The 12,676-nt window shown below is 35.3% G+C and overlaps 1 protein-coding gene across 1 annotated transcript; it reads right to left on the minus strand.

Annotated features, from left to right (window-relative positions):
- Positions 1 to 8,383, minus strand: LOC104597621 (transmembrane protein, putative (Protein of unknown function, DUF538)). The gene is made up of 2 exons (XM_010259270.3): positions 7,760 to 8,383; positions 1 to 107 (listed from the first exon to the last, which is right to left on the minus strand). Exons 1-2 carry the CDS (start codon positions 8,246 to 8,248, stop codon positions 63 to 65), a joined length of 534 nt encoding a protein of 177 aa, XP_010257572.1. The 5' UTR covers positions 8,249 to 8,383; the 3' UTR covers positions 1 to 62.
- Between the last annotated feature and the right edge of the window lie 4,293 nt (positions 8,384 to 12,676).

Below are 12,676 nucleotides of genomic sequence, written 5' to 3' on the forward strand. Positions count from 1 at the left end.
ATTATATATATATATACCTACTTCTCCTGATAGTATGATGAATATTGATGATTTTGTTTCCACTACTCCGTGATTAACATTGGAACTTCATTAATAGGAGTTGGCACCTGCAAAATTACAATGTCATGAACCAAGTTAGCTCACAAAACATACCGCCGACTAATAATGAGAAGCAGAGACAAGGATGAAATGATCTTAATAATACGCACATGATTCTTTTTTTTTTTTTTTGATAATTGAATAATACCCACATGATTCCTAAAGCTACTTCAATACAGTGGGTCTGAATAACAAACAATTCTAAGTTTCTACATCTCAAAAAAAAAAGCCACAATATAAACAAACCTATTAAAAATAAATGACAGAGAATAGGAATGCAAGCAAATCTTCCCAAACACTACAACCACCAAATGGTTTCTCGTAAAGAATGCTATAGATTGGATGGTTATAATAATACAATCTGATCAAGTTTTTGTGCATCATTTATCCTATGCCCAAAACACATGGTCTACACTATTGGTGAGCTATGCTTGTAGTTCTCAGACAATTACACTAATCTTTCTCTCTCTCTCTCTTTCTCTCTGACAAATTCTACTTACTATGTCCAGTTTCTCTATCCCGGATTTTGAAATGTGTAATAGCTTCTTTTCTATATCTGCAATATGCAGGCATTGCAACTGCAGTTGTATATGGTCTCACCAAGACCTTCCAGCCTCTTCCAGATGATATTTTCTGCTATGGTACATCCATGAAATTCTGGGCTAGAAAATAGAGCTATTGTTTTTATTGCTTTTATACCAATATGTTTCATTGTTTTTTTTTTGGATAAATAACAGAATAGATTTCATTACAACACAAGAAGAGGTACAACAAGATGGGGGGAGATAAACTCTCTTAACTCCCCACCAAATGAAAAACAAAACAAATTACACAAGAGCCCAAAACAAAGCATCCCTATTTAGTATTTACCCCTTGCTTAGCTAACCTATCCGCAAAGGAATTTGCACTTCTTTTGACCCAATTCAGTTTGAGTTCAATATCCCTAGTCAACCATTTATATTTCCTCTTTTCATTGCTGTAATGTCAAAAGCCAGTTACCTCTTCCTTCAACCAGCCCATCACTAACTTACAATCTCCCTCTATAACGAGGGTGACTCTCTTCTCTAGTCCATCACTAACTTACAATCTCCCTCTATAACGAGTTTCCTAGTGTTCAACTCCTTGGCCCTTTGTACACCTTCCAAAGCCATCATAATCTCAGCCCGAATAGAGTCACCCTCACCTATTGGACTAGAGAAGAGAGCAATCACATTCCCATCCTCATTCCTTAAAGACTCCCCCAAACATGTACAGAAGAAACAGTAGGTGAAATAGAGCTAGATTACTTCCTTCAATTCCTTAACAAATCATCATTTGAGAAGTCATTAAACAGCTCCAAAGACTTAAGCCAATACACCACTTTGATTTGAATCAACTCCAAGATGGACTGTACCCCTCTTTCTTTACCAGCACAAATTCTCCAATTCCTTTCTTCCCAAATTGTCCAACACGCTGCAGCCCCTATACGTCTCCACATAATTCTCCCCCTTTTCATTTGCCACATGAAAAAAGAAGCAAACAGAATTTGCACATTCGGCGGGGGAGTCCAACTACAATCAACAAGGAAAAGATCCATTCCCAAATACAATTAGCAAAATGACAAGAAATTAGCAAGTGATGGTCAACCATTGTCCCATTAACCAACATAGAATAATGGCAATTTCTAACACACCCTAAGACCCACTTGTATGACCTATCTCCAAACTCGAAAGCTCATCAACACCTCAACCAAAAGACCAATCCACCAAGGCATAGGCTTTCTCTAGATCAAGTTTACAAACAACTCATTTTTTCCCCGATTTCTTAAAATCTTCTACAATTTCGTTGGTTATTAAGACTTGATCAGCATTCTGCCTTCCTTTCACAAAAGCTCATTGATTTGGTGCAGTGATCTTGTACAAACTATTCACCAAACTTATAGGTCTAAAGTCTCTAGGGTGAACAACATCTCTCTTTTTAGGGACCAAAGCAATAAAAGTGGAGTTCAATCCTAGATTAATTACCCCCTTCTCGTAAAATTCCTCAAAAACTAACATCAAATCCTCTGCTAGAACATCCCAACAATCTTGATAAAAAGACATTGTAAATCCATCCAATCCCAGAGCCTTTGATCTATCCATAGAAAACACTACCTCTTTAATTTCTTCCACATGAAACTTTCTTTCTAGCCAATACTTATCCTCCAATTCTAACCTTGACCACTCCAAACCCTCAACCAACAATCTATCATTTAGGGGCTTTTATAGATGGACCTGAAAGGATTCACAAAGGCCCCAACAATCTCACTTTGTTGGGTAATAGAAGAGCCCTCCACTTCCAACTTTGAAATAAAATTCTTACTTCTCCTACCATTTTCCACCGCATGGACAAATTTAGTATTCTTGTCTCCTTCCTTTAGCCACTTACACCTTGATTTTGTCTCCAACTTACCTCCTTTTATACAAGATATCCTCCATATTCTTCCTCAAGGTCCACCTAAGCTCTTTATCTCCTTCCTCCAAGGCCCCTCTACCCTCTTTGAAATCAATTTCCTAAATTCTATCAATTATAGATATCTCTCATTGTTTTATATGGCATTTATTGCACAATTGATGCTTACCTCAACACATGACTTTGAGGAAGGAAATCTAGGCAATGTATTAACCACTTATGCCTAGAAGTATGAGATGAGGAAGAAAGCCTCAACGCTTCACCTTGAAGGTGGATGCATCAAATTTGAGATGCATGCTAGATGCACAATACCAGTGAGGCTCACATGTCTGGCATGATCCTAATGCATAATTAGAAGCTTATAACCTTATGCATTTTGGAGGTGTTGGTATCTTACCTCTTACTTCATGCTTCTAATTGCAGGACAATAGAGGGCATATTCGATTTGATGAATGAGCATTTTCTAGAAGTGTACAATTATTATACCAATGCTAGTCATAATAAGTCTTTAGTTTAATGTGATCTTTTCTCATTTTTTGGAAAGAAAAACAAAATGTTGATTCAACATAATATGATATTGTTTCGAAATCAAAGGAACTTTTCAATCTATAGAAAGGATGGCTTTTATGGGAAAGAGTTGAACTTCTTGGTGCTTTTACTGCTATTGCATTAACAAGGGTGACCATGGCTTTGTTTAGTAGGGAGAACCCACAAAGAGAGGTTAGAATTGGATATAAATTAGTTTCTAATTGATATTGAGGAGACATTCATTCGTTTGCTTGGTATAAGACTGCTCAATTTACTTTTCGCTCCCTTTGATGGGATTGCAATTGGCAATATATGCCCCAAATATATTCATATTAAGTAATTCTCCTTAAGCTATTGGGTATGATCATATATCACCAAATCCATTTTCATAAATTTCTTTGCGTTTCCTATAAACAGAAAGCACAATAAGATAGTGTGTTTTGTACTCAGTTATTTAGGTGGAATCGGGATGCAGATAGACATTTTTTTTTTTACTTTCACAATATATGTTACGTGTATATGGTAAAGTGCAGAAATATGACAAGGATATCTTTCTAGAAAACGAGATATGACAAGGATACTAGTAGTAACCAATGGGCCTAAGAATTAGGATTCTTAAACTCAATCATTAAAAAATATATATTTTTAATTTTTAACTTCTCTTATTTTATATAAACAATACACTAATTGATGGAAAATAGCACAAATTAAATTTAGAAGCATAGATAGTATTTAAAAATTAAACAATTTAAAATTTATTATATTAAATTTATCAGGTACAATGAATAAACATTCGTTCTATTATTTTAGTGTAATAATCCAATATTTTGTAGTCACATATCACAAATACTGCAAAGAGAAGGGTCCTCTTGAATATCCTGTCTGTGTCCACATTTGTAGGTTTAGAATTAATTTGAGGTGTTTCAAAGAGTCTATGTAACACTGGTTTTACCTCTGCATATATTATTTAGTATAAAGAGATAATTATTTTGTCTCTTTTAAAATATAATAAATAATTTTACAGCTTGAATGTTCTCTGTACCATTTTAAATATCTTTTTTATTTATGTGTTTTAGACGGATGCTCTAGTTCACTTGCTACTTCTCACAAATCTTTGGAATTGAGCAAAGCAAATTAATGACATGTTTCCAGGTTTATATTCAAGCACTGCCTATCTGGTAGGAATAACAGGTGTTTTGGCTCCATTACTTGAAGAGACTGTATTTCGAGAATTTGCTTCCTTATCTCTTTTTAATGTACACATCTTTTGTTCAAAATTTTTAGTAGCAAAATGCTGGTCTAGACTCAAGTAGTTCCGTAAAATTGCTTCCCATGCAATATATTTAGTGACAGACCCTACTAAGTAATTAAACAAAGGTTTAAAAGCACTCATTTGATAAGGTTCAATGAGGTTGATTGAAGTTTTCCATAATCCTTGTGAACTTCAGTTGTATGTGTGCAAACCATAGAAGGCTTGGTCAATCTTCATCAAATTTTTAGATACTATCCCTCCCCCTCGGTTGAGTGAAACTGATTGAATCCTTGTAAATTACTTGAAGGTTGGATGCTACAGAGGGGTCTAATTGGAAAAGAAATTATCTAGTGAATGAAATTGATCCTTGAGACTACTTGACAAGCTGGCTGGACTTTTTGTTTGTTCCATTTAAAATTTGATGTTCAGTTGAGATGAATCTCTGAATCTTTTTGAAGACCTTCAAATTTTGGATCTTCAGTTTGTATACAAGTTTGCCATGGTTTCTTATAAAATGTGGCAGGAATAACAAAAGCTGCCAAAATTGCCTCTTTCTCTGCAGTGTGAGAATTAATTCATTGTATAAGAGTACCCATGTTCATTTTATGCTTCTTCTCATATTCACTGATGTTTTCTCTTTGAACAATGGATTCACTGAATAGTCAGTCTTATTTGGAACTCAACATATCCAATTCTCCATAATAAGTTGGATTTTTTTATCAGCAATGTAATAAGTTGCATTTTTAGATTCAGTTTACCATTTAATTTTAGGAACTTTTCCTCTTTTTGCATCTTGGATGTTATGTTTTCTTTGGTGGTGACCGCTAAGTTCTGATTATGCAAGACTTCGATGTTATGTACTAATGTTTTCTTTGTGGTCATTTTGCAGGTTTCAACCCCAGTTTCTATCCTTATTAGTACTGCAGTGTTTTCTCTAGTTCATCTTACTCCCAGAGAGTTTTATTAGTACTGCAGTGTTTGCTCTATCTCATCTTACTCCTGGAGAGTTTCCTTGGCTATTTGTACTAGCCAAAGCTTTTATTGATGGGTTCTGCAGATGTGCCATCACAACTCTAGTAGTCTAGTGGCATCTGTGTGGTAATGGAGGCTTTTTTTTTATATATAAGTAGAGACTTTGATTGTTGAAGATCTTTTGATCTTCAAGGAAATCAACCTCTTTTGAGTTGGTTATTCCTCCACTTTGTTTTTATCATCGGCATCTTATCTCCTTGGCCATGTCCCTTATGGTTATATTGCTGTCAAACATCAGTGCACTTGTAGGTATCTAGTAGCATTCCCAGTAACTACTAAGAGGAGGGGAAAAGGAAAACATAAGTAGCTTAGTCATGTGAATTAAAGATCAAGTGCACTTGTAGGTATCTAGTAGCAGTCCCAGTAACTGCCAAGAGGGGAAAGGGAAAACATAAGTAGCTTAGTCATGTGAATTAAAGATCAATTACTGCACTGGTAGGGGATTTATTTTCTGGAATTTAAGTCTTTCAATGGGAAGAATATGGCTGAAAAAGGCCATGGATTGAAGTGATGAGGGATGCATATTAGTGCTTAAACAGAAGATATGGCCTCGAAGTAGAATTCTGGAATAGGATCCATGTAGTAGACCCCAAATAGTTTCTCTGTGGATTTATTGGGTTGGATTGAGTTCAAGATATGAGATTGGAGATATATTGTGCATGGTGGGGAGAAAAGATTGTTCCTATTTTTCTGGTTTCAGAAATATGAGGTTTGGTATGAAGCTCAGTTCTGGTTGTAATCTATAAGCCCAAAGTAGGGATCTATTATGACTAGTAGCAGAAAAGAGGGTTCCTTATATCAGGAGCATGATGTTTGTAAAAAGACTCAGTTTTCTTTGTAATCTATGGAAAAACCTTCAGTAGAAAGATATTATGAGCAGTGGGTAAAAGAGCTCTTCTATTACCAGTTTGGGCATATGTTCTAACATGTCTGTTGGGAGGCTGGTGTTGTGATATTATAAAACTGCTTATAAGTGTTCTCCAGTCAGAACATATCAGAGACCCCAAATAATCACGAGTGAAAGATCTATTGGACAGTTAAGCTTTTATAACTTATCACCAACTAGTCAACTAACTCATCAGTTCATGATGCTACCAACTGCATCACTAATTATCAGTCAACATTCACAATGCAATTGCCTAATGACAACTAACCATTGACTAGTCTAGGCTAACATTGATTAGGTCAACTAGCAACAAGTTAACCTAATCAACCACAAATTTATTTTATGTTTTATTTTTTGTGTTTATATAATTATTTAAATAATATCATATATACTATTTATGCCCAAGGTTATAAATACCGATACGCCGAATGGGGCGTCTGTATCATTGAGTTCTTTAATTTTTTTTTTTAGTTTTTTTTCAAACCTGTTCAAGGGGGTCAGTATAAGGCCTGTCTACCCCGTGAAACAGGTCAAGTCCCAAAACCAATCTTAAAGTGGTGTATCAGTGACCCACCGATACGATACTTATCGGGTGATATGACCCAATACATTGCAACACTTCAATGTTTTTTATGCCTTTATTTTGTTTTATATATATATATATATATATATATATATATATATATATATATGAATGTATAACTATGTATATAAATGCTCAACCCCAGCCAACCCAAGTTGCACTTATAGCTAGGTACGGTTAGTGGAATATCCCTAATATTGTATCCTTTGTAAGGAACCCACTTTTCCAACCACTAGACACTAGAGTTTCTGTTACTAGTTCCACATGTTTGGAACTATGGGTAAAGAGCAATTCTATCCTTGGTAAGGAACCATGTGATCCATAATTCCACATGCACTGTGATCATTTCAAACCACTTGGACCCATTGCTCTTTACCCACTAATTTGGAGTCTCTTCAACTGGGCTCCCCTTGTCACTTAACACATTCTCTTCATATACCACCTAATCAACTCCAAGTCTCCATCAGTTTCCCCATAGTATATACACATCTATGATCTTTTCATTCCCATCCATGATCCATCTTGACATTATTCTCGCTTAATCTCCATAGGCATAACTACTACCGCTAAAAGAGCCTCCAATAAAAGCAACGATTCTGCATGCTCAATTTCCTTATTATTTTGATAATAAAGAAAATTGTCTACGTCATTCCCCAAGAAATTTGTGTTCACTGTTCATACCCATATCAGTACAAATAGGACCAAATCACCCCAAGGTTTCGGCATTTAATTTCGCAGCCTCAGAAAGGAAATTAAAAAAGTAATTTAAGGAGCATCAAAACAAGGAAGAAAGATATAATCAGAGCATAACAGGATACGATGCGCTAAGACGACGAAGTTAATCAAGAACGAGACAGAAAGAGAACCATCAACGCCTTGAATAGAAACAAAATCATAATTTATAGTAAATACAAGAATAACGGTAAGAAACCAGAGTAAAAAAAAATACCTTCAAAAGATCTTTCCAAGATCCTCCTTTGCACGACACCCCATCCTGGCAAGAATGCACCGTCTGAAACTGGTCAACGTCAAGCTTCTTGTTGATAAACCCCACTTGAAAGTATATATAATCGGCCGGCGGCAAATCTACCCGGATCTCTTCGACGTCAAACCACAAGAAGAAACGTTTGACTTCAATCCCCTTGAGATTCGCGATTGACCCGTAGTTGAGCGTACCGGTGATTTTCTGATCGTAGTAAACCAAGTAGTCGAACTGGATGTAACAGGGCTTCTCCAATTCGACAACGAACCTTCCATCGTCGGCGAGAGAAAAGCCTTTAACCGAATCAGGCAGGAGGCCACTCGGTAGCCCGAACTCGGGTAGGAGTTCGTAGACCGAAGAACCATTAGAGATCGGAAAGGATGAGAGTGCAAAGGCTGAAACGAAAAACAGTGGGAAAAGAAAAAAACCCAGAAGGTGTTTCAAACACGGAACCATTGTTCGATTGATTTCACCGATGACCGGAAACAGAACGAGGGTTTTGGAGAAGAAATGTTTGGGGAGACGGCTGGTACTCTAGTGACTGGTCTGCTTTCTCGAAGAGGCGACTGGCGAGGGATAGGAATTGTTTGGGGAGACGAGACTATTTATATTTGATAGTAATGATAGGCTGTACCATTGCCTTTGATCAGGTACATCAAACTTGGCATATATTGTTCAAACTGTTGTAGGTGATACATCTGTGGCCTTATTAGAATGACGGGTCCCAGAGGAATAGAGTGGGCCCACCAATCCTAAATCCTTTTGGTCAGGTGGGCCATGTGGGTGTGACTAGACGTGGATCTCCACGAGCATCTATGGACTACGTATTTATTTCACCATATAGTTTTGAGGTGGGGCCAAGGAGCAAATATTTGATTACTCACTTAAGCAAGACAAAAAAAAAAAAGCTATGGAATTATTTGATTCGATCCGGATGAGACCATCATCATCTGGGCCTTATCCCATCTAATATTTTATTTATATATATATATTTTTTTAATTTTATATTAATTTAATATAATATTATTGAAGAGTATTGGAATAACCATCTTAATACTTGCCTTGGTTTCATGCAAGTTATAAAATCCATCAAAACCTCGTAAATTTTGATCAAAACCCATTTCATTACCTATCACTTTTATGATGCATGTTTCTTCTTCTTTTTCTTCTTCTTCTTCTTCTTCTTCTTCTTCTTCTTCTTCTTCTTATTATTATTATTATTATTATTATTATTATTATTATTATTATTATTATTATTATTATTATTATTATTATTATTATTATTATTATTATTATTATTATTATTATTATCTCTCCGAATTAAAATGGGTAATTTCAGCAAATAATTTTAAGTAATTAAATTTTGCTATTAACATTTTTTAACAATAATCAATATTATTAATAGATTAATAATATATTAATAATTATGAATTCAGTAATAATAATATGTATATTATTAACTAATAATATATTCTTATTGTGCGTGTATTGATTTTGAAATCAATATTATTAAAGTATTATTATTATTTTTATTTTTATTAAGTAATTAATTTGTTATAAATATGATTTATAGTTAATTCATAAAATAAGTAACACTAATTATATATTTATAAAATAATTAATATGAATTAATATCAATATAAAATGATCATATCCCAATTAATAACTAACATGATCAAAATACTTATTAATTATCAATTAATTAACATTCTAAAGTAATAATTATCATCATTATTATTAGTAATAATTAATTATAATAATAATAATATAATTATATTAACTAATATAATATAATTAATTATAATAATATAATTAATTATTTCATATAAATGTATGAATTATAATTTTTGATAATAATTATAATATAAATAATTAACATTAAATATTTATTTTCAAAATAATTAATATGAGTTAATATAAATATGAAATGATTATTTCTGAATTATTAATTATCATTATGAAAACATTTATTAATTATCATTAATTAATCATCATTTCGAATTAATAATGAACAATATTGTGAGTAATAAATTATAAGTAATTAAGTATTATCTGTAATTATTATAAGAATTAATTTTCAGTAATTAATTATTATCAGTGAATAATTATTATTAGTAATTAATAGCTGGAATTAATTAATTAGAAGTATTTAATAGTAATTATTATTAGTAATCAATAGTTGAAATTATTTAATTAGTTTACTGGGTTAAATAATAAATGTAACCCATCCCTCTCTCTCAACGCCCCCAACTTTATTGGCAACTGGATTTGACCACATGTCTCTACTCCAATGAGCCAAAGAACCTACCAACTAAGCCACCATCAATTAGTATATATCATATGTATGGTTAGCACTTGTATGTGTATTTACAGTAGTGTAAATAAATGGAATAAAATCTATATTTTACATGTATGATTATAATGTTAAATTAAAATATCATATATCATTAATACTTATTTGTATGTATATATACACTAATGTATATATAAACGGAACTCAAATTTATATTTTACATATTTCTTTGACGGAAAAAATCTATGATGTAGAAAAGTTATGGTATAGAAAGAGTTTTGACCAATCAAAACCCAGTCATGAATTTTGATAAATAACACTATTGTCATCACATTTATGATTCCAGTTTATCGGTCAATTGTTTTTCGGATATCATATCTTTTTCTTATGACAGTGGAAAGAAAGAATTCAGATATCTCATATTTTTGGGATAGGATTTAGATGTACCCATATCCAAATTCAATCCTTTTGTTGAAATTACCCTCGTTTTTTTATATTATTAATTCTAAATGAAATCTGATCCAATTTGTAGGTTGGTTAGGTCTGATGTTGTGTATTGCGAGACCAATAAAAATCAACAACTCATTATGTGGTGGTCAAGCCTTACATAGCTACCCACAGAGACACCAGAGGTGCACATTGGGAACATACACAGTTATCGATTACGAAGAGATATTCTTAACATACAGTAGTGGTGTCTTGTGGGTAGAGATGCAGGAAAAGTTTGTGGGGGAGCCAATGGGACGGATGTTTAGTCCTCCCGTTTGCTCTCAAACATGTGAAGTGTGATATCTTGGCTCTCATTTTAATCTTTCCGCTGAACAGTAATTATTGCCAAAACCCTAGCGCCTGGCTTCTCCTCTCATTTTTGCTCCACGGCGGCAATCATTTCACCGGCGACGAAAATGGAAGGTAATAGAGAAGAAATCAAAGATGGGTTTGTTTGTTTTTTTTTTTTATATGATTTCTTGTTCTTCGGTTGGACATAATTGATACGATCAAGTTCTCAGAAAAAGGGGGAGAAAGATCTAGAATAAGGAGAAGAGAGATAGAGAGTTCGGTTGTAGGGAAAAGTAATGCCTTCTTCCATTCATTCAGGCTATATTTATAACCTTATTGTGCTACAAACTAGGAGTAGAAATAGGAACTGCCGCCAGAGCTTATCAACAAAAACAGAATGCACTTATCTACTAAAACAGAAAACAGAATGAAGATTTATCTATTTTAACAAAAATGAAGACTTATCTATCTTAACAGAATTAAAACCGAATGGCTAAGGCTTATCCATAAACTAAGGGCTAATATGACCGGGTCTCCTGATGCTGTCAACTTTGACCGGGTCCTTGGCTGTTGTGTGCCTAGTGCATGCATGCACATGCACGTATCATTTCCTCCCCCCCTGAAAGATCCTTGTCCACAAGGAAGTCGGGATATGATTTGGTGAGGCGCCATTCATTTTCCCAGGTTGCGTCCTCGGTAGGTGCCCCAACCCATTTGACCAAGATTTCGGATTTTGGACGGTATTTGCCCTTGTGAATAATACGACGATCCAAGATTGCTTCTGGTTGGGGTAGGATGGTCGAAGTATCCGAGATAGGGGGAAGCTGGGTGGAAGTTGGGGTGATTGGTCCCAAGTGCTTTCGCAGTAAACTGACATGAAACACATTGTGGATCTGAGAGCCGGGAGGCAAGGCTAATCGATAGGCCACTAGACCGATCTTCTCAATGATTGGGTATGGCCCAAAGTAATGTGGGGCGAGCTTCATGGACTGCCGAAACGCCACTGAGGTCTGCTGGTAAGGCTGCAACTTCACATACACGAAATCACCTGCGACGAATGAGGCTTCACGTCGATGTTGGTCCGCTTGACATTTCATCCGGTTCTGAGCTACCTGGAGGTTATGTTGTAACTCGCGTAGGATGGTGTCTCGGTCACGCAAGTATTCGTCAACTGCCCCTACTCGAGCAGTACCTGGTACATAGGTCAGCAGACTTGGGGGTGGGATGCCGTAGACTGCTTCAAAGGGTGTCATTTTGGTGGAAGAGTGAGTGGAGGTGTTGTAGCTGTATTCCGCCCAAGGAATCCACTCTAACCATTTCCGCGGCTGGTCGCCTGCAAAGCACCATAGATATTGCTCCACGTTCAGTTAACAGCTTTGGTTTGCCCGTCGGTTTGGGGGTGGTAACTTGAGCTCATACACAATTTCGTCCCATGCATCTGAAAAAGTGTCTGCCAAAATGAGCTGATGAATACCTTGTCATGGTCGCTAACAATGGATGTTGGAACTCCATGTAGGCGGACAACGTTGGCAACAAATGCCTTAGCAACTGTCATGGCAGTGAATGGGTGTTTTAAGGGAATGAAGTGGGCATATTTTGTCAACCGAACCGTACACCCGTTGGAAGGAGGCAATCCTTCGATAAAGTCCATGGAGATGTCTGTCCACATTTGAGTAGGTATCGGTAGCGGTTGAAGCAATCCTATTGGTCTCATGCAATCTGTTTTGAAGCGTTGACATACGTCGCATTGCTGCAAAAATTCCTTCACCGTCCGACGCATGTGAGGCCAAAGGAAGCTATGCTTGATGCGA

This window comes from Nelumbo nucifera, chromosome 7 (assembly GCF_055504915.1).
Source record: "Nelumbo nucifera cultivar China Antique chromosome 7, China Antique-T2T, whole genome shotgun sequence".
NCBI lineage: Eukaryota > Viridiplantae > Streptophyta > Magnoliopsida > Proteales > Nelumbonaceae > Nelumbo > Nelumbo nucifera.

Excerpts from the sequence above, each read along its gene's own strand:
- LOC104597621 (XM_010259270.3), bottom strand. The coding sequence starts at position 8,248 with ATGGTTCCGTGTTTGAAACACCTTCTGGGTTTTTTTCTTTTCCCACTG. Across the intron at positions 108-7,759 it reads CTTGGAAAGATCTTTTGAAG|GTGCCAACTCCTATTAATGA; the intron begins GTATTTTTTTTT and ends GTAATTTTGCAG.